Raw genomic sequence first — 23781 nt, forward strand, 5'->3', positions numbered from 1 at the left:
AACAGTTTTTCCAAGAATAGTGGGTTTTGTGTAATTTCAAAGTACATAATCACAATTTTTCAAACCAAGAATACTTTCTTTCAAAGTAACAGATTTCTTCACTTCTGGAAACACAAATTTCCAGTAATCCATAGATGGCTGTGCCTTTACTTAAGAAAAAACAACAACAGAAAGAAAATCTCCCTTCACATACATACAAGTAACTTACAAATGTGAATTTTTCTTTTTCTTAGGTATACAAATTGTTTCTGAAAGGGAGCTAGCTCAGCTGGCTTATGTTCGACCATTAATATTCAGTTTTCATGAGCAATTAACCATCAAGGATTGTGTTAACGTGCTTGAGAAAAAAGTAGCAGAATTTGAAATCCTCCAGGAATTTATGGTAAATATTTTGGTTTTAACAAAAGTCTCTGATTTTCCACATTACTACTAGAGGGTTTTTTTCTTTTTTTTTTTTTCTGTGTTTTTTAAATTGAGTACTTTGTCTTTGTTTTTAAATATAAGTTTGTTTTTAAAGTAATAGGTGTATATAGTTAAAAAAAGAGGTTAAATAGCATAAAAGGTTATAAAATGGATAAAGTATCTTTCTTTTTCTCTCTTGACTTCCTAGGCTCCCTTTCCACTATTAACTTTGTCATCCAAATGCCCAGAAAAGCATTAGCATGTACTTTATTCACCATTACCCTTTCCTTCCTTAAAAAAAAAATGTGTCACCTGAGAAATAATTTCCAAATATATTATCAGTACATATAGCTCTATCTCCTAAAATCTCATTCTTTTTAAGGGTTGCATAGTATAGTTAATTGTATAGTTCTAAAGACCTTCTTTTCTTTACGTAGTCCCCTATCATGCTCATTTAGATTGTTCTAGGCTACTATGAACAACAGTTACCCCTCTTCATATGCCTGTACATATGTATGAGTATCCTTTTTTTTAATGAAAGACTCCATCACGAGTATATCTTTCTTTGTTTTTTGTTTGTTTTTTCTTTTAATTTTTTAAATATTTATTTATTTTTGAGATCGAGCAAGAGAGAGAGACAGCACGGGGGAGAGGGGCAAAGAGAGAGGGAGACACAGAATCTGAAGCAGGCTCCAGGCTCTGAGCTGTGAGAAAAGAGCTCGACATGGGGCTTGAACCCACAGATCATGATATCATGACCTGAGCTGAAGTGGGACACCTAACCGACTGAGCCACCCCTGTATTAGTATTCTTTAGAACAAATTACTAGGAAGACCACCAGTATTTTGTGCTATTTAATTTTTGGATCTTTGCTTATCTCTTACATGACAAATGATTTCTTGTTGATGATCTATCTAATTGACACTTATTTGAGAACAGAGGAATTACTTTCCATATTTTTTAAGCCTTTTATATTTATTTTAGTGAACTGTTAGTTCCAATTCTTTGCTCAATTTCTGTTTATTCTTTTTCTTATCAATTGATAGCTTTATATAATGAAGAAATTGTCTCTTTTGTATATGCTTTATATGGTAACTTTCCTCCCTTGTTGTTTGTGCCACACATACATGTGTGTACATGCACATACACATTTAGTAAGAAGAGAGGTAATTTTTAGTGGTCAAATATGGCAATCTTTTGGGACTTCAGGGTTTTCTGTATCCTTTAGATGCCCTTTCACTCTAAGATCATAATTATTTCATGTTTCTTACTAATATCTTTTAAAATGTATAAATTTTTTAAAATGTATAAATCTTTGATCCAACTAGAATTTAATTTTTTATAAGGTATTTGTTAGGGACCCCACGTTATATATCTATCCTCTTGTCCCAAGATCCTCTTGAAATTTCTATTCAGTGATGTAAAAGGCCACTTTTATTATATACTGAAGTGATATATACATTTTAATGTATTCTTGGACTTCTTCCATTGATTTGTTTATTCATATGCTGTTACCAAACTCTCTTAATTAGTGTAGCTTCATGGGATCTTTTACTGTTTGTTCAGACTAGTCTTCCCTCATTTACTCTTTTACAGAATTCTTCTAGTTCTTTCTACAGATATTTTTTTCCAAGTTAATTTTAGGATTAATTTGCATAAAAATTAAAAGGGTAAAAATCTTACTATCCTACTGCTTAACACCTTCCCTAGCTTCTCATCGGCCATGCCAGTAGTTGCCAGGACTTATTTAAAGACTGGTGGTGCCAGGTTGGCTACCGAAGGGTTACTGAAGAGCTTTTGAAAAGTATAGACTCACAGGCTTTATCCACAAATATTCTCATAGACTAGGACTGGTTACATCTCTGCTTCTTTTGTATATGAAACAAGGCCTTCCTGGGTAGTTTTCGTTTCCTTCTGGGCTAGATCATGTTCTCTGTTCTCTTGTTATCATCCTATTCACTGTTTCCCCAAGAGGAGATGTATGCCCCCGGGCCTTTATTCCTGTCCTTTTACCTGGAGTGGTACCTGCTCACCTCTGCTCTCCTTGCCTTCTGCACACACACATACTTTCATATGACTAACTTTTGATGGCAGTCATCAGTGCTGCCATTATACTAGCATCTCTGTACATTGATCTCATAGGTCCCCCTCTGACTGCTCTGATAGCTCCTTAAGGATGGGAAAATTTTCAGGTTCATCTTTGTATTCCAGTATCTAGAAAAGTACTGAGTACGTATTAAATGTTCAATCAATGTTTACTGAATTCACACTTGATAATGAAATTTTTTTGAAAGGAAGAATTCCTTAATTGATATCCGATAATTCCTTAATGGGCCAAGGAGTAAATTGTGAGTCTGCTTATATTTTTTTTGGTTTATATGTTTATATATATATATATATATATATATATATATATATATATATATATGTATAGCTGTTATTTTTATTTGTTTGCTTATAAAATGATAGATTTATGGGGAAGTCCAAGAAGGGAATGTTCTGTATTGGCTTTTTTATGAAAAAGGAAAAATATTGAAGTTTAAGGGAAAAAAGCATCTTTAGAGAGATTAGCATTTTCTTATCAAACAACTTGTTGATTGACATCTCAAATTTGAGGTATTTTCTATAGTATTTTTTTTAATGTTTATTTGTTTTTGAGAGAGGGAAACAGAGCATGAGTAGAGGAGGGGCAGAGAGAGAGGGAGAGACACAGAATCCAAAACAGGCTCCAGGCTCTGAGCTGTCAGCACAGAGCCCGATGCGGGGCTCAAACCCACGAACCACAAGATCATGACTTGAGCCAAAGTCAGACACTTAACCAACTGAGCCACCCAAGTACCCCTTTCTGTAGTATTTTTTAATGCGGTTTTGACTTCACTTATCATACAACACATTTAACATTGGGTCATGCCATATAGAGGTTTAAGGATCATGAACACTAAGCAAAGGCAGATTTTTTTTCTTTTTCTTTTTGTCGTAGTAAATATGTGACTTATATTTCTTACCTTTTAAAGACTTTAGATTTTCAGAACCTACCTGGTGAGTTCAACTCTGGGAATGACCTACGCAACAGAGACAAAAACAGATATTGAGATGTTCTTCCATGTAAGCTAAAAATGGTTTTATTTTCCTGTTTACGTTGCGGGAAAGATAAAAAGTGGGTTGTATGGCTTTCAGTATTAGGCATTTTGACCTGTGATCATGACAAAGAGCTCTGGTAGCTACCTAGTGGGTGGCCTGGGCATATTCTTAAATATGCTAGAACATGGTCAAGTTCAAGTCTTCTATTCCAGGTACTTCTTCCAGCAACTAACATAGGGTTATTTACAGAAGTCTTTAAACCTTCTTCTTACGTATATGCTACTTGTCAGGCCATGAACTATATCCAAAATATAAAGTCTAGTAGTCTGAGACACCTCTCACTTTTGGTACCCCAAGCCCTAACCACCTTCCTTGGCCATTTTGTTTAGACACACGGATACAATGGAGCTATTTATATCCTCTGCCCTGGACAATAAAACTGCCAATCTACCCTGCAATAGGAGGTTGCTCTTTGATTTTCTCTAAGGGCCCTCCACATTGCTTCCCTGTACTGGGTGAAGCTAGTGCCCCTCTCCTTCCCACCCAGTTACTCACAGGATTTATCTGTCTCAGGCCATCCAAAGAGTAGAAACAAAATACAAGACATTTTTAATTTTAGGCAGGAAATCTCATTCTATGCCTCACATTCCTTTCAAAGTGAAATATTTTTCGTGTTACTTTACCATTTTTCTTCCTCCATCTTGACCTTTCTCCTTCCTCCTGTATCTTATTTACTGTAACCACCCAGTTGTCCACACCAGAAAACTTTGAGTCACGTGCAATATTCAAAAGTGGTCACAAAGCCCTTTTAATTCTACTTCCTTAATACCCCCAGAATCTTCCCCCATGTCTCAGTTCCAACCACTGCTTGGATTGAGCCGATTTCATCTTTTGGCTGGTCTGTCTTCTTCACTGCTTCCATGCCCATCTACTCACAGCAGCTACTGAAATGACTTTCCTAAAACACAAATCCCTTCCAAGCTCTTCTTTGGCTCCCTGTTACTGTCATGGTAAAGCTCTTTAGCATCATGGCATCTATTCCACCTCTGTTGCCACAGCTCTGTGACAGAACCTCTTTTGGTTTCTGGAATTCATTCTCTTTCTTTGTCTCCAGGCCTTTGAACCTGTGGTTCTTGCAAGAGCCATCCATCCTCCTTTCTTTTCTGAGGTAATTCCTACTGTTTTTCAGAGCTAGCTCAGCCCGACCTTCCTTGTGGTCCTCAAAGCTAGGTTTGGTGTTTCTCTAATAGTCTCATACCACCTTGTGACTGACCTCCCCAATTTACCAAATTATATTTTATTTATCTATTTATGTTCCTGTTTCTCCCACTAGAGTTGAGGTGGTTATCATAGAAATTAGGGTAGAATAGTGACTGCCATAATTAGATAAATACCTTTATGTTTAGTTGGTTCATTCAGATCTAAAATAGCTTTATTATTATAGACTAATGAGTACCTTCCCAGATAGTTAAAATATTAATTCTGCTATCTTCTGTGGGGAGAGTGTGCAGAAGTACATTGATGAATATTCCTGAAATCAGGGTAATGTTTAAGAGATAATACCAACAATTTGGTGCTAGTCTGAGAAGTCAGAGGTTCCAGTTATATAATTCCTACACCTACATGTGCAGTTAGCCCTCAAGGAACCAAATGCAAACAAGACTTTAAAATGAGGATTACAAGAAGCTTGTTTTAGGATATGGGGTACATTTGACATTTGATCTGGCTTGAACTCTTTACTCTGGGTACAAGAAGAGTGACAACTAAAGAGAAAAGAGATGTGAAGATACAAAAAGTAAAGTTCAGTGATTAGGAAAACAGTATGGCATTTCTTCAAGAAGTTAAAAATAGCACCAGCAATTACACAACTAGGTATTTATTTAAAGGATACAAAACTACTGATTCGAAGGGGCACATGCACCCCAATGTTTATAGCAGCACTATCAACAATAACCAAAGTATGGGAAGAGTCCAAATATTCATCAACTGATGATTGGATAAGGGGATGTGGTACACATATGTAATGGAATATTACTCAGCCATCAAAAAGAATGAAATCTTGCCATTTGCAGTGACATAGATGGAACTAGAATGTACTATGCTAAGCAAAATAAGTCGGTTAAAGACAAATACCATACAATTTCACTCATATGTGGAATTTAAGAAACAAAATAGGTGAATATAGGGGAAGGGAAGGAAAAATAAAATAAAAGCAAGAAGGGAGGCAAACCACAAGAGACTCTTAACTCTAGAGAACAAACCAAACAAAAGTTCAATGGCTAAAACTAAGGAAAATCATGTAAAACCCTTTGCTTTTCTCTTAAAGAAAATCAGTTGTTATTCAGTCAACTTTTGTTTTAAAGCCCACTAATTTATCTGCCTTATACTACAGTGTAATTTAATCTCAAATAAGCCTCCTTAAGTAACAATCATAGAAAGTTTTTTTTTTTCTTTTAGAGAGAGAACATGCACGTGCATGTGAACGGGGGTGGGGGGGGGCAGAGAGGCAGAGGGACAGAGAGAGAGAATCTCAAGCAGGCTCCATGTTCAGTGTGGAGCCCAATGTAGGGGTCAACCCCAGGACCCTGGGATCATGATCTGAGCAAAAATCAAGAGTTGGGCACTCAGTCGACTGAGCCCCCCAGGTTCCTCAAAGGTTTCTTTGATTTCTTCACCACACATTTTTTGAAGTAATAGAGAAGGTTCAAAAAGAATCATGTCAAGAAATCCAGGAAAATAATTCATTCATTCCTCTCTTCAAATGCTGGGAAGACTAATTGGGAGATTCACGTATCTTGGCACACTGCAAGTATATGCAAGCCTCACTTTGCATGGCTCCAGTATGCACAAATTTCAGTTAGTGTGTTTAGTGAAGAACACCATTCCCCCAACAACACAATTCAAATTTCAGTGATCACGATATATTAACTATGAGTAATTGCATAAAGTACAAACTTCACTTCTAGCTCTTCAGTCTGCAGATTACTATGTAAATAACAGATTTGCATCATGATCAGTGACTAATCATGTCGTTTTTTTTTTTGCTTCTTTTAAAATACTACTGCAGTTGGTCACTGTGTACCTGTTACTCAGCTCATGCACAGATAGCAAAGCGCATAGTTTCGTTGCCTCCTTATTTTTTAGCGATACATACTGTTTCACCCAGTGAATGCTGAGGATGGACATAAAAGTTGACTGGATTTATAGAGAATGGCATTCCCTTGCCCCCTCAGAGGGCTCCTCCTTGGCTGTTTTCAGTTCAAGGGAGTTAGGTAACTCCCTTGGCCTAATCATACCTGTGCCATATCTAACAGAAATCTCTCAAAGTGTCTGGACACCGATGGCAACCTTCTCTATTTAGTAGAAACAGATGAAAACAAAAAACACTCATTCTGTATTTTGTAGGTCATGCCACTATGTTTGGGGGAGGGAAGAACTTAAATGCATGGAGTCCTATAACTCTTGAAATGACACTCTTATGCCATCTTCTCTGCTTGTCAAAGAGATGAATGAATTTACCAGTGTGAAATACTTTCATGAATCCAGGGTGTATTGTATCTCCTACTTTTCTGTCATCTACCAGATATTTCTGTTTTTATGATAGATGATTCAACACGTGTTCCTCTTGGAGAAAACAAAGACTACATCAATGCTAGTTATATTAGAATAATGAATTCTGGAGAAGAGTATTTTTATATTGCTGCTCAAGGACCACTGCCAAGTACCACAGATGACTTCTGGCAAATGGTTTTAGAAAATAACTCTAATGTTATTGTCATGATAACCAAAGAGATAGAAGGTGGCGTTGTCAAATGCCACCATTACTGGCCCATTTCTATGAAGAAGCCTTTGGAATTGAAAAACTGTCGTATCTTCATGGAGAACTACCAGATACTTCAATGTTTCATCATCCGAATATTTCAAGTTGTGAGGAAGTCTGTAAGTTTTAAAAAAAATCAGTATTAGATGTATATTTCATTAGATAAGCCACATATCAGGAGGAGAAGTTAGGATTAGGTTGTGTTACAGACTGGGGGTACTTTTTTGAGGAACTTGTTTTTACTGCTCCCTGGTGCTAGAAACCAAGACACCAAACTCTGACTGGAGAGATGAAAAACCTAAACAGGGAAGATGGGACAGGGAGCATCAGTATTGGAAGTTGCCTAATCCTGGGATGCACTTTGGCTGCTCCTGCCTAGTGTGACATATGTATTGAGTCTTTCAGGTATATTGCTAACCACTGTGCCAGGCACTATCACTACCTTACCAAGTAGTGGAGATTCAGGTATCCTTACTGATACTCCTAGTTACTGTGGTCTGTGGTAATACTGAGATCTGTATGGAATGCTTTGGGGCCTGGAAGGGAAGTACGTAGCTTTACTTAGGGTTCGGGGTAAGGTTTACTGGAGGAGGGAACATCTGGATTGAGAACTACCCAAACAAGAAAGATGTAAATAAGAAGTCGGTAATCAAGATATGAAATGCGGTGTGTATGGAGAAATGTAAGTAGTTAAGTGTTTAGGGAATGTAAAAGTTTAACAGTTTAACTCAGGGAAAAGTGAGAGGTGAGATGAGGCTCTAGAAGGTAAGCAGGGACCAGTCATAACATGAAGTATCTTGGAGTTTGGCTAAGGAGCACAAACTTTATTATGAAGATAATTGGGAGACATTGAAGAATTTTAGTCAGAAGGTATCATGATCAAGCGGGGCAGTTGGCACGGAGATGAAAAGCAGAGACTCTGGTGTTTTTCATATAAAATTGGCAGACTTATATGTGATTTATGACTTATAAGTGACAGAAGGAGTGGTCAGAAGTTAAGTTATCCAATACAGAAGCCATGTGTGGCTATTTAAGCTTAAATTCAAATCATTAAAATTTATATGAAACAACAAGTTCAATATTTCACTTGCAACAGCTGCATTTCTAATGTTTAGTCACATGTTACTAATGGCTGCCATATTGGGTCACACAGATTTAGAACATTTGCATCATTGTAGAAAGTTCTAGTGGGAAGTGTTGATCTAAAATAACTCATAGAGTTCTTGCTTTAATAGAATCAAAAGATACAAAAGGAATGGTTTATAGGAGCATTGGTATAAGTGGATTTGATTAGCAGGAAAGTGATACATGTGTTCAACAGGAATGAAAGAGATGGGAGTTAAACAGGAAGCGTGACAAGAGGATCAAAGAAGTTGATTGGAGTCCAAACAATGACTAGGAAAAGGGTTGCTGGAGATGATGAAGTTGGAACCAGTAAATTTTCAGTAGCAATAAAATGTGCATCTATGAAATTATTTCCTTCCCAGCAGCCTAACTATGAGATTCCTGAACACAGGTTAAGGGGCTGACCCAGGGTGAGGTGTTGTCCACTATGTGTGGTAAAATTCAAAGGATGAAAGGAGTTAACAGTTTGGTAAGAGAATGATTCAGATAATCAGCCACGAAGTCTAAACTTAGGGAGACAAATGGAATCAGGAGCAGGTCAACTAGGAGTAGATGGAGGGCATAAAGGACAGGAGAGCTCCATTTGGTCACATTGTTGTTGGAGGGAAGATTTTTGATACTGGACATGATTATAGGTGATAATAAGTTCAAGGAGTGACCATCACTGTGAGGACCAGAAGAAACAAGTGGTCTCCTCTACAAGAGAGAAATAAAACGCTGTGAGGTTAGAGTGTCTGTTGGGCTGTAGAGACCCTGGATTTGCCCTAGATGATGTCAGAGTCTGTGGCAAAGAGAAGGTCAGGATCTTTGGTGAACGTAGCAAATTGACCAGAGGCTAAAGCCACTGGGTAATAGCAATGAGAAGATAAAGCTAAGAGGTATGAAACTCAAAAGGAAGAGGGGTATTTACACAAGAAGGAATGATGAATTGGAAATAGGAGTGGGCAGCAAGGAGTATGCGACCTGATCTCTCTGCTCTGTGGGACCTGGAGAATGGGAGAATAGCTGGCCTCGGTGAGGGGGCTGCAGAGAGTGAAGGGCTGTGGGAGGCAAGGAAAGAAATGGACGAAGCATTAAGGGAAATGATGAAGGTTTCAAAAAGTTTACGGTGGGATGGGGCACCTGAGTAGGAAGGGAGAAGTTGATGAGATACAGGAGTAGGGTGAGAGGGAAAAGTGAGGAGGATTGGAGCATAGTTGTGACCAGGGAGGCCAAGAATGATGGCTGACACTGATGGATAACTTGCTGGCTGTGTGCTAGGCACTGTGCTTGGTCTGTGCACTAAGGTTGAGGGGATTCGTTTCAACCCTCACTCCCTAATACTTGTGGATTCCCTCCTGTTGTAACCAGGTGTTGTGCCAGGTGCTGGAGACAGAAAACACACACACACATTATCAGCTCTTAGAACACTTATGGTCTAGTGGGGAAGGAAGTTCCAAATGATGTGTGAGGTACATTTTATGGCAGGGGAAAGCCAGTATGCTTAGAGAGTATAGGCAGGTGAAAGGCACTGAGGAATTATCTGTCTGCAGGAACTCAAATGCTTGGGTCCAAGCAGTGGTGGCCTTTGAGCTGAGGCCCACAGGCTCCAGAACCATGGGGTTCGTGTTTGAAGAATCTGCATCACGGTTTCTGTCTAAGTGATTAGGTCAGGAAAGTGGTGAAGTCCACCTTTGTGCAGATTCTTAGCGGTCAACAGTGGCAGGAGAGATTTAACTCCTGACATATGTGGTAAAGCTATCCTCACTCTGGTGCCTTCACAAGATTTTCAGTATTGTTTTCATCATTCAATTTCACGTACCAATGATTTAAACCAATGATTTCTATTTGGGACTTAGGAAAACTTATTTCTATTTGGAACTCAGGATAAAGGGCTGCATTAGGGAAAAGCAAGGGAGGAGGAAGAAACCCATCCTCAGTTTCCCTGCAGGGGTGCCCAGAGAAGCAAAATGAAGGGCTTGACACTGGGAAAGCGCCATCCTTTTGGAAAGGATAATGGGTCAACTGGAAGTGTTTAGTAGTCGACCCTGAGGAGTTTCATGCCTGTGCTGCCAGAGGGCTCAGCATAAGGGTGGGGGCACAGCCCACTTGCCTGGTCACCACCTACCCTGTCCTCATCACCAGAAGAGATAGGTGCGCCCCTGGTCAAGCAACTTTGCAGCACCCAGCTGTTTTCATTAAATTTTGTATCATAAACATTCAAGCTAACATAGAATGCTTTTCCTAATGTGTTAGCCCATTCTTGGTTTTTGGATTCTGGGTTTTTCTGCACAACCATGGTCCAGAAGAAAGATGGTTGATTTGAATTCAGGAAGCCTACATTATAGTCCAAGCTCTAGACATAGGAGATTTCTGACCTAGCGTACATCTCTCCATTACCCTGATCCTTATAGTTTCATCTGTAAAATGGGGATAAAACAGTACCTACCTCCCAGAGTTGATGTGAGGATTAAATGAAAGAGTTCATGTGAAGTCTCTAGCATAGTACCTGGCACGTCATCAGTGCTTAATTCTTTTTTAAAAATTATTTACTTACTTATTTATTTATTTATTCAGAGAGAAAGAGGGTGTGTGCACTCATGCAAAGTGGGGGAGGGGCAGGCTCCACACTGCCAGCAGGGAGCCTGATGTGGGGCTTGAACTCACTAATCATGAGATCATGACCTGATCCAAAATCAAGAGTCAGGTGCTCAACCAACTGAGCCACCCAGGTACCCCCAAAAGTGGTTATTAATTCATGCTACCTATTGGTATTCTTATTTGCATTACTGTATGACCATAGAGCCATTCTTCTTCTTCTTCTTCTTCTTCTTCTTCTTCTTCTTATTATTATTATTATTATTATATTGGAAATGGAATTGAGATCCTTAACACAAGAAGTTGATAAATCTCTCTCTTCCCCTTCTTTCTCCTCCCTGTCTCCTCTCTCAACAGACAGGAACTAGTCACTTTATAAAACACTTGCAGTTCACCAACTGGCCAGACCATGGCACTCCTGCCCCAGTAGATGGCTTCATAAAGTATGTACGTTATGTGAGGAAGAGCCACCTTACAGGACCTGTCCTTGTTCACTGCAGTGCTGGCGTGGGCCGGACGGGGGTGTTCCTCTGTGTGGATGTTGTGTTCTGTGCCATCGAAAAGAACTTTCCAGTAAGTGACATTAAACAGATAACTTGATGCTATTAGTAAACACTCTACTACTTTTAACAGCCTTCTAGTACCTGAAGACTATGATTTGGCCCTCAAGAGAACTCAGTGAAGAGAAGGCATGTGAACTTTGGGTACCTGCTTCTCAATCAAGTGGTGCAGATTCTGGGAGGGGGTTGTGATGATTAAAGTACATAATGCAGATTAGTGGCATGGAGCATTGTTGGGAACACAGCAGGTGCACAATGATTGCAAGTTCATGTCTCTTTGCTTTTCCTCTACCCACACATACAGCTTTTAAAATCCTGTTAAATAATGTCAGTGAAGTATGCCTGTTTTTAATGAACAGAAAATACATGCACATGAGCACGTTGGAAAAAATGTAGACTTCAGAATTTTAATGAGCGGTCCCTAGCTTTGACTGCCAGTTTTGCCTCACACTTGAGATTTTGGTGACTTTGTGCAAATTGCTCATCTTCTCTGAAACCCAGTTTTTTCATATGTGAAATAAGGATAATAATATTGCTGGGTTTGGGTCAATCATTGACAATTCATTGCTTTCCTCTAAATTTGGAACCAGCTGAGAGATAGACACAAGAATTAGACATATACTGATTATACTATTACCTTTACTGTTGATTAAACTGATTAGGGAATGTGACCTTAGATTTGTGGCCAGAAAGACTGATTCACTGAATTGTTTTCCTGCACTGCAGGAGTGTGAAGGGAAAGACACCTGTTTATTAGCAGGCATAGGGGCTAGGAGTGACTCTTACCAGGGGCACAAGGAATGTGAAAAGCCACACCTCAATCCTGAGAAAACAGGCTGCCGGGCATTTGCCGTGCAAGGTAAATTCTGCGTTAGGTTGTTGTCACAACAGTCCAGTCTCTGCTCTCTTGGGCCTTCTGCACTTAAACCCTAACAGTGCCAGACTCTCTCCGGGGGCAGCGGAATGGCTACTTTGGTTCCAGAACTCATTATCCTCAAGCTATATTATGTGGGAGGGTTGGAAAATGGTCTCTCCCAGTAGCTCCTTGGAGGACAGAGGAAATTACTTTTTGTCAGAAACCTGAGCCAGTATCTCCCAGCCTTTCACTGTGTCTGAGCTATAGCCCCTTCCCTGAACTAATCACTGTGGGAGATACTGGGCTATGTAGGCCGGTCAGGACTACTCCAGGCCATAAGACTGAGAGTGAGAAGAGGGATGGTTTTCCAGAGCAAACTCAGTGGATTAATATAAACTGGTGAGTCCCCCCGGTGTGCTAAACAATGCTGAAAATTTTAGTAGTGTAAGTCTGATATTACCCATTCCCATAACTAATGTTGTTTGAGCCTTTTAGCAGAAAATGTTAGTATAATTTTCTTTTATATATTCCCCATCATAGTTTCTTAAATAATTTGTTTATATTTGTCCTTATTTTATATTCCTTGTAGAAACTATAAAAACTGTAAATATTATATTTCATGTTTCTAAGGAGCACTGTTTTCTCCCACCTTATACCTTCTTTAAACTCAGAATGGGTTTTATAATAAGCCATCTGTCAGTTTAATTGACAGTGTTTTTCTTAGTGGTACATAAAATAATGATGCATTTTACAATTAAGGATGCTTAGATTTGATGGAGTAATTCAAAAATAGAAAATACAGGGGCGCCTGGGTGGCGCAGTCGGTTAAGCGTCCGACTTCAGCCAGGTCACGATCTCGCGGTCTGTGAGTTCGAGCCCCGCGTCAGGCTCTGGGCTGATGGCTCGGAGCCTGGAGCCTGTTTCCGATTCTGTGTCTCCCTCTCTCTCTGCCCCTCCCCCGTTCATGCTCTGTCTCTCTCTGTCCCAAAAATAAATAAAAAACGTTGAAAAAAAAATTAAAAAAAAAAAAAATAGAAAATACATCCATTGTTTCTTTATTGGCTTCCCACAGAACCTTGAACTGTCAAATGTTCTTACCGATACCCTTTCTACTCTTTTCAGAAATTTTGCCCACCAGACCGACTCAGAGTGTGGTCTTGGACCAGCACCAATCTGTGGATGTTTATTATCTACCATAAGATACATTCCTAGAAATTGAGAGTGAACGTTTAGAAACTTTCAGAGCAGTTTGATGTATTGCTGTGACATCCAAGAACATGACCAGTGGATGGGTCTTCTTGAACAGAGTATAGACCAGTTTGTGTGTTGTGGAACTCACATGGGGAGTCTTACATGCAGCAAGCTACATACCAGCTCTGTGAGGCGGACATTTGTGACCTGAGACATTTTAAGATTATCCAATCAATTATAACTCAGATATGAAAATTGGAGAATATGTAACCATTTCTTTCTTTTTTGTTTGTTATTTCTATAGCCATTTTCATTTTTAACCACGCCTGCTTAAAAATTCTTAAAATATTGGGAACACACTGCCTCTTTTCTTTCAGAAACCCTGAGACTGCTCTGTAGTTTGAACGGTCTCAATAGACCTTTCTCTTCTAATAGTCTTTAGGGTACAATAACAGTTGTTCATTACTGGTTACCGTATTATCACATAATGATGTGAATAATCCAAAATTTAGCACATTAGCCTTTACATAATTAAAAATTATTTACACAACTATGCACACTGTCATGTTTATCTGGCAGGGTTGGGCTTGTTTGTTTGTTTTGTGTAACAAGACTCTAGATGAAGCAGTGTGATATTTATTTATTTATTTATTTATTTATTTATTTATTTATTTTGATGGGGGGGGGAAGGGGCCCTCAAGAGAGAGGGAGAGAGAGAGAGTCCCAAACAGGCTTTGCACTTTCAGTGTGGAGCCCTACACTGGGCTGAAACTCATGAATTGTGAGATCATGATCTGAGCCTAAACCAAGAGCCAGATGCTCAGCCAACTGAGCCACCCAGGCACCCCAAAGTCCATAATCCATTTTGAGTTAAGTTTTGTATAAATGTGAGATTTAAGTCAAGGTTTACATATGTTTTCTTTCTTCCTTCTTTCTTTCTTTCTTTCTTTCTTTCTTTCTTTCTTTCTCCTATAGATGTCCAATTTTCTAGGACCATTTGTTGAAAAAGCTATTCTTCTTTCACCAAATTGCTTCTGCACCTTTGTCAAAACCATTGGGCACGTTTGTATGGGCCTATTTCTGTCTCTGTATTCGGTTCCATTGATCCATCTGTCTATCCTTTTACCAATATCACACTATAGATTCCTGTAGCTATATAGTAAGGTAGAGTGATTCCTTTATTCTTTTTCAAAATTGTTTTAACTTTTATAGGGTCTGTGCTTTCCTATATAAATTTTCTAACTAGCTTGTCTATATCTACAGAAAAAAAGCTTACAGGGATTTTGATAGGAATTGCTTTAAATCTATAGATCACTTTGGAGAGAACTGACATCTTTGCTATGTTGAATACTCCAATCCATGAACATGGTATGTCTCTCCATTTATTTAGGTCTTCTTTGATTTCTGTCATCAGCATTTTGTCATTTTGGGCATATAGATCCTATATGTGATTTATTAGATTTATCCTATTTCATTTTCTTTGGAGCAATTGTAAATGGTGTTGTGTTTTTATGATCAGCTTCTACATGTTCATAGTTTATATGTAGAAATGTGATTGATTTTTGTGTTTTCATCTTGTATGCTCTGATTTTATTGAACTCACTATTTCTAAGAGGTTTTTTTTGTTCTATTTTGTTCTGTATTTAGATTCCTTGGGATTTTCTACATAAGCAATCATTCTAGTTGCCAATTGGGACACATTTATCTCTTCTTTTCCTATCTGTATGCCTCTTATTTCTTTCTCTGGCCTAATTCAGCTATCTAGAACTTTAAGTATTGGGTTGAATACAGGTGGTAAGAACAAACATTTTTAGGGGCAAAGTAAATTAAAATGATTCATTTTGTGAAAGACCCTGTGAAGAGAATGATAAGCTACAGACTTAGAGAAACTGTTTGCAAATCACATATCTAACAAACATACCTAAATATCCATTTAGAATATATAAAGCATACTCAAAACTTTAATAGTAAAGAACAAAAAAAACAAAACAAAAAAAGCAACCCAGTTAGAAAATGGGTAAAAGACATGAACAAACATTTCACCAAAGAGGATAAAAAGATGACAAATTACCATGTAAATAGACTTTGGGCTTCATTAGCTTTTAGGGAAATGAAATTAAAACCATGATGAAATATCACTAGGCATGTATCAGAAAGACTAATATAAAAAAAATAGTGATACCTCCAAATGCTGGTGAAGAGTTGAAGACACTGGATTAATTATTTGTTGTTTGTTGCTTGTGGGAATGTAAAATGGTATACCCATTCTAGAAAATAGTTTTATAATTTCTTTAAAACAAAAGCAAAACTAAACTAAACTTACTATACAGTATCAGCAGTAGCACTCTTAGGTGTTTATCCCAGAGAAATGAAAACTTAAAATTACTCAAAAGCCTGTATGTAAATGTTCATAGCAGATTTATTCATAATAAACAAAAACTGGAATCAACCTAGATGTCCTTCAGTAAGCTGATGATTAAACAAACTGGTATATATCCATTTCATTTATTTTTTTAATGGAATACTATTAAGAGATAAAAAGGAGTGAACTGTTGATATACAGTAAAACCTTGGATTACGAGTAACTTGTCCTGCAAGTGTTCCACAAGATGAGCAAACATTTATAATTAATTTTAACTTGATAAATGAGTGATATCTTGCAATAAGAATAATACGTGACACTGAATGTTACATGATCATAACTGAGCCAATGATTCCTCTCTTTCTCTCTCTCACTGTGAGATTTTGGGTGATTGTCTCCCATGCTCGGATGCTTGGTCTCAGGCCACAGTGTTTGACAGAAATTGGTGATTTTTCAGAATGTTGGAAGGTACCCACAACTGGCAACCCACAACGGTGTATTTTTTGCCACTTAAAGCACCTATGGACAGTCCTTTGCTTTTCCATACAAGAGTAAGCTTAGGAATGCTTTGCTTCATTCTAGGTCAGGCTGCCTGCAGATATAGACCCTTTTCTCTGCTGTCTTACTGCCAGTTACATTAAATACAGTATATGACAAGAGTTTATTAATACTATACTGTAGTCACCATCTGTTAGTGACAATGAAAATCATCCTACACAATAACCCTCCTCTCTCTTGTCTCCCTCACACCAGCCACAAAGGTTTTCAAAGGTAAATGCAGGCTAATTTGTTTATTTTTCTTTATATTTTGTATTTCCTTTATTATTTTATGTGATAATACAGTACTGTAATCATTTTTATATGAATATTTTTGGGTCGTGGAACAAATCATCTGAGTTTCCATTATTTCTTATGGGGCAATTCACCTTGATATACAAGTGCTTTGGATTACAAGCATGTTTCCAGAATGACTTATGCTCGCAAACCAAGGTTTTACTGTACACAATTTATAAGGATCTCAAGGCAACTATACTGAATGAAAAAAAAACCCTAAAAAAGTTAGGTATTACATGATTCCATTCATACAATCCTCTTGAAATAACAAAACAGTAGAGATGGATAACAGATGACTGGTTGCCAAGAGTTAGGGACTGGGTTGGGTGAGTAGTTCTAATGGATAACATGAGAAAGTCTTATGGTGGAACAGTTATGTATCTGGATTGTGGTTGCAGTTATCTGAGTCTTCACATGTGATAACATTGCACAAAATCACACACACACATATGTACACAAATTCACAAATGATTGCAGATAAAACTTGCAAAATCCGAATAATGATCAAAATATGATTCATGGATCATACCAATGTCAATTTCCTGGCTTTGATATTATACTATAATTATGTAGGATGGCATAATTGGGGGAAATTGGGTTTAGGGTACGTAGGATTTCCATGTATATTTTTGCAACCTATTGTACATCTATAATTATTTCAATATACAAATTTTTAAAGGTTCAATTAAAATTTTAAATTATTATAAAAACAGTTATAAAAATCAAGGAATGGTTACATTTTCTCTGATTTTTATATAATTTGGGGTTATAGTTAACAAACCTTAAAATTTCATGTGTCTATGTGGTCTTGCTGGACATGACTGGTCCTCAGCACCACTTGTGACTCTCCAGGCAAGTTCAGCAACACTTGAGCTGGTCTAGGCCTGTTCCACTGGTGATCCTCCTTGATGCTGCACCACTGTCAGATTGCCATAAAAGTCTCTAAACACTTACTACCAGTTTATGGACTCATCTCATTGTGGATTAGTAACAGCCCCTTGCAGACCTGCACCAGCTCAGTGACCACGCTGGGTAGGCTGGTCTCCATGCACAGGTGCAGAATCTGGTATTGGGCCAACTGTTGTTCAGGGTCTCCATTTGAGTTGAGAGGGCTCTTTAGATGAGAAACAGCTGTGTTACTAATGTGGCCAGAAAAAGTCTTCTATGCTCAGACTTTTCCAGAATTACAGTCCTGCTTTAAGATTTCCCTTTGGAGAACAGAAAAGTAGACACAGGGGCAAATTTGTTGTTATTTCTTTTGGAGAGCATTTCTTATTATAAATGATTGCTTCCTGCTTTTTCCTGGAAACCTTTTAAACTAAAGTCTTCCTTATCCATTAGACTAGCTTAAAAATAGTGCCTTTTCTTATAGTTGAAAACGAGACCTTTCTGGTTATATCTTGACATCTTTTTTTACTGGAAAGAATTATGGAGTACTTATTTGGCAATCTGTGGGTTTGTATTTTCCCCCATGTGAATAATACAAAATCACTGTCATCCTGTTGCAGTTCAACATCAAGAATATAGTGGCCCAAATGAGAGAACAGCGTTATGGCATGATTCAAACAAAGGTAAGCCCTCACTACATAAATTCTAATAAAAAGAATAAAGAATATAAAGATTAACATGTTTAGCATGTTACAATTTGTAAATCTCTTCTACCTACATGATGTCATTGAATTCTCACTGTTTGAGGTAGACCTTATTTTTTCTCTGATATTACTGATGAAGTACTTCACATTCAGAGTAATGAAGTCTGTTCTGTGAGGTCATTCATATGGCACATGAGGGAGCCAGGAGGGAAACAGGTCTCCTGACACCCAAACACATGATGTGTCCATAATGCCATGTTATTTAAGTAGCATATCTGAAGTTATTTATAAGTTTCTGGATAGCAGCTGGGAGATATTTACTTGTCACTAAATTATTTCAAAGTCATTGGTCTGTCATAAAAAGATAGCGTTTATGTTACAGACCAGTTATTAATCATTGGGAAGGAGAATCGAGAGAAAGCCTGGATGATGAAAACAAGCAGGTACACCTAAATTTTTAGGTTGACCTGTTTTTAAGCCAATGCTGAATGATAGATGAAGCATTTTATGTGAACTAAGGTTGCCTGAGAGACCTGAGGCTACACCTAAAAAAATTTTAAGCATAGGTTTATCCAGGGCAATATAAGGAGATTGAGATTGGGGGTCAGTTTCCCCTGTGTTCAGTTAAGCCTTGAGTTAACTAACTCTAGACCAAGCACTATAGTATGATCATTTTTCTTATTGATATTTAAAAAATATATACATAAAGAAGTTCTTGGTTAGATGTTTGCTCTTTTTGGGAACTTACCTTTATGGTTGAAAATTACAACTATGTTCTCTGAAAGTGGATATTGGTATTCAATTACTTAACATTCTGTTGTTTTTCATATATATGTATATAGGAGCAGTATTGCTTTTGTTATAAAGTTGTGCTTGAAGTTCTTCAGAAGATTCTGACTTTCGATTAAGAAAGACTTCCGTTGCCTCACACTTGAAATTACCAATGGCCTGGAGTCTCCTCGTGAAGAACATGTTCCAGCTGTCCTGAAGGGCTTTGCTTAGGCGTACAATGTACTTTCTTGGTGTATCATTTGACTGTCTTTCTGACAACTCCCGGAAGGCAGCATCATTTGGTTTGCGGTGAACAGTGTTTACCCATTAATCTTACTTAGGTAATATAAAAATATCTTCCCACATTTTCCAATGAAACAGAAGTTGCATAAAACAATTGCAGCCTAATTGGTTGAAGGGATTACAGAGCCAATAAAGGACTTAAACTATATTCATTAAGATTTTATTTGGACAGGCAGCTAAAGGGAGCTGAGGATTTCCAGGACCTTATAAAGCCCCTATTCTGGGAGAACATAGGGCCAGTAAAGGCAAGATCACATCATGACCTCTTGGAGGCATTTTCAAGACAGATACTTAACCCATGTGTTTTAGCTAGAGCATGTACTTTTAGCTGGTATTTTAATAACTCAGTTCGCTAATTAGGATGGATTAACTTTTTACACAAATTGGATTTCATTTTCCTATAGTTTCTATAGGACCCCAGGGACCTCAGAGGACAAGCTGCCTTTCTAGAGCAGCTGCACAAGGACCTGTCGGTCTGGGAAGTATTTCATGGGTGGGCAAAGCTCCTCTGCTCCATCACATGAACACACTGGTGAACAGGCCAAAACTAAAATAGATGTTTATATAGAAAGTCCAAGAGGAAATTTTTGCCCAGCTTGAGTTCTTTCCTATCCCACCCTAACACTTAACATATTACTCAGTCTGCTTTGTCAAAAGCACGTATTACATTTTACTTGCCTCTTACTCTTTGCCCTTTAGCTAATCAATAAACTTTGATATAAGCATTATTACATAATTCTGTGTATCTCTCTCTTACGCCAGATATATTTCTTAAACTAAGATCTATGATAGTTTTTTTTTTTTTTAAGAGTTCCATTAAATCATTTCTTTCCATTACTGCCCCACCTCTGCTGTAACATTTAAAAGTTGGCTTTGGGAACCGGGTTTTGGAAAACCAAATTCATAGCTGTGAGAATGAAAATTTTCATGTTCTCTTTTTGAAAAGATGTGGCCATTATTACATCCATCTTATTATAGGACTTTGCCTCATATAATTACAGTGATATTTTGGTCAAGGAATTTTAGTGACCATTTTTACCTGATTATAAGCTATGAAGCAAATGATACATGTTTTTGTACAGTGTGATTCAATGGAGATCAGAATATTTCATGTATTATACTGAGAAAATTTCTAATATTAATCTGTAAATCTTTAATTTTTAAGAGGCTTACTTTGTTCCCTTGGCTGAATGCATATTTGGATTTGTTGAATTATCTTGATAATTTTCATTTTAACAATAATTATATGCCAGAAATATATTTTATATTAAATAAAATTGATGATTCTACCTATTTACATTGTTCATATAAATAATCTATGCTAAACATTAATTTCATTTTGATGATTGGCCTTTAATATTTGTATCCCTCATTTTATTTTCTCTCTGTTATTGTAAAATAATAGATATGACGTGCAGCAGTATTCCTGAGAAGGATTCTATGCTGTTACTTAAATGAAAAGACTTACTATGAATTGCCTGACGTATTTTTATTATCTAGGCCTTGAAATGTTCTTGTAAAGAAAAATGCCACAATTCTTGATGGTAAGCATATTTCTTCTTTAATGTGTGCCTCATATTTTTATAGCTGGACTAATTTTTAGTTTTTCAGGGAAATTAAATAAGTAAACATGGAAATACTGATTGCATTTGTTTTATTTCATTTTTGGAAAGTGAATTCCAAATTGAAAATGTTTGACTAATTGAAATACTAAGTTTCATACCAACAGTAAATCAGTCTTTGCCTAGACTATGAATACGAAACTCCCATTGACACCTTTGTGAGTGTATGAACGCTTATGGAGAGGAACTTTTAAAACATTTAAATAAAAGCATATATGCATTTATTAACTTTCAACTTTAAATACATATTTTTAAAGATGCATGTCCTCGATGGACTGACATGTTGGACCAAATCTTTTCAGAAATAAACACTGTAGGTTTTATTCTCCTATAAGTCTTGGTAATTTATTTTTCCTTGGGCTTTTCGCCCCTAAGCTATCTAGAACATTATTGAATTTTCAATTAACTTTGCATTTACTACTCAGAGGTCATTTCAGTGATTTATTCTTACTGAAAAATCTTAAATGAAAACACCTTAACTCTAAAACAAAAAAGTTTCCTTTCCTACTTATTTTTTCTTAATACCTGGGAAGAATTAATTTTCTTTATATGTTGTCTTGAGATTTAAGTAATTGAACTGGAAGATTTGGAAAGTATCCATTAAGTAAAAACAGGTTAGTGGTATTCAGTGGGGATGATGGATTGCTCAATGGAGTGCTCAATTTGTCTACAGCTATAATCAAAAGGAAGTAAGTAATGACCTCATCATGTAACAATTTGAATTAGAAGGGATCTTAAAACATGCCTAATGTAACTATCATATCTGAAACTTGAATGTGATAAAGAACATTTTTTAGAAACTAATAGCAACATCATATTGGGAGGTGAAAAAATAGAGCCTTCCCATTAGGAAAACAGTAACTCCTGTTAGCACTATAGTATTGCTCAAGAGTTATCTAGCCAATACAGAAAGACTACAAAAAGGAATAAATGGTATATAAATACTGGAAAGTTAGAACAAAGCGATCTTTTGTTTGTATATTTGCTCACATAGAAATAATAGACTGAACTAAAATACAGTACTAGAAAAATCATTATGAAGTCTGGATACAAGATAACTGTGTAAAAATTTCTTTTTCTACATCAGGGGTCATCGGATGATGGCTTGCAGGCCAAATCTGACATGTTGCCTGTTTTTGTAAATAAAGTTTTATGCCCATTTGTTTACATATTGTCTATGGCTGCTTTTGTGCTGTAGTGACAATGGCCAAGTTAGTAGTGGCAGAGATCATATGGCCCATAAATCCTAAAAATATTTACCATCTGGCCCTTTAAAGGAAAAGTCTGCCACCCTCTGTATCTTCAATAGGAAAAATACCTCTGAGCAACAAGGATATGTAAAATGTATAAAATACTTAAGATTTAACTTACCAAGAACTTGACCAGTTGATGCTCTCGCTCTCAACGAGTAGTAAATACATGAAAAGAATCAAGATAGTTTTGAAAAAGAAAAGTTAATTGTGGGGAAGAGAGAGCATTTGCCTTAGTAATAATCAAAGTATCATCTAAAGTCACAGTTAAAACAATGTGATTCTGGCTCAGGGATACACGCATGGATCAGTGGAACAACATAGTCAGGAAAGAGACTCAACAGACTCATATATTTGTGAATTTATTATATACTAATGGTAGCATTTCAAATCCAGAGCATCAAAATTTATGAAGCAAAAACTGATAGAAGTGATAAAATTGGAAAGATAGATGAGTCCACAATTGTATTTGGAGATTCCACCATTCCCCTCTTAGTAATTGATAGAATAAATAGAAAAATCAGTAAGGATATAAAAGATCTGAATAACACTACCAACCAGTTTGACCTAACTGACATTCGTATAACACTGCACCAAAATACAGTAGAATACACATTTTTTTCAAGTGTATGTGGGACATTCACCAAAAGCGATTATATTTTGGCTTATAAAATAAGCCTCAATATAATTCCTAGGAAAGGAGCTTTATAGGTATGTTTATGGAATTAGCTACAAATCAATAACAAAGGTATTTCAAAAGCTTCAAAATAGTTGAAAATTAAATAGTGTACTTCTTTTTTTATATATTTATTTTGAGAGAGAGAGAGAGAGAGCGAGCGTGAGCAGGGAGAGGCAGAGAGGGAGACAGAGAATCCCAAGCAGGCTCCATGTTGTCAGCACAGAGCAGGGCTTGATCCCACGAATTGTGATCTCAATCTCAGATCATGAGCTGAGCTGAAATCAAGAGACAAATGCTTAACTGACTAAGCTATACAGGCACCCCAACAATTTACTTCTAAGTAACATATGGGTCAAATAAAAAAAGAACCTCAAGAGAAGTTAGAAAATATTTTGAAGTGAAAATAAAAACATAACATGGGATGCAGTGACAAAAGTTTTGGAGAAAGCCATGTGCTTAGTTTGTACAGTGTTGAATTTATTATGCTGACCGCCAAGTGGCTCTACAAGTCTGGGATGAAGACCTAGATCTGGAGGAATCTTTGCCTTAAAGATGCTGTTTGAAGGCATGGGAATGGCTCCCCCAAAGAAAGTGAGACAGAGGCCAACGGCAGAGTCCTAGAGAATTGCCGCAGACTACGAGTACAGAGTTCTCCCTTGTCCAGCAAGAGAGCGGACATAGAATTGAATATGAGAGAGGCTAATGTCCGGGAGGAGACAAGAGCCCTGAACAGGGATTTCATCTCCATATTTATTG

The 23781-nt window shown here is 37.2% G+C and overlaps 1 protein-coding gene across 5 annotated transcripts in view; it reads left to right on the plus strand.

Annotated features, from left to right (window-relative positions):
* Positions 1 to 22263, plus strand: part of PTPN20 (protein tyrosine phosphatase non-receptor type 20) — a 103645-nt gene extending 81382 nt beyond the window's left edge. For 4 of the 5 annotated variants that reach the window (XM_081790516.1, XM_081790515.1, XM_078434498.2 and 1 more), the window contains 4 exons: positions 7088 to 7422; positions 11363 to 11578; positions 18317 to 18379; positions 19243 to 22263. In XM_081790516.1, coding sequence (XP_081646642.1) covers positions 7153 to 7422; positions 11363 to 11578; positions 18317 to 18379; positions 19243 to 19308 — 615 coding nt within the window. In that variant the 5' untranslated portion in view covers positions 7088 to 7152 and the 3' untranslated portion in view covers positions 19309 to 22263. Of the gene's footprint in view, positions 1 to 3418; positions 3508 to 7087; positions 7423 to 11362; positions 11579 to 18316; positions 18380 to 19242 lie in introns of those variants that run through there. The other variant, XM_060642242.3, reaches the window with a different exon arrangement.
* Positions 22264 to 23781: the final 1518 nt, after the last annotated feature.

The sequence above is a fragment of the Panthera onca genome, chromosome D2 (assembly GCF_046562875.1).
Source record: "Panthera onca isolate mPanOnc1 chromosome D2, mPanOnc1 haplotype 2, whole genome shotgun sequence".
Classification (NCBI taxonomy): domain Eukaryota; kingdom Metazoa; phylum Chordata; class Mammalia; order Carnivora; family Felidae; genus Panthera; species Panthera onca.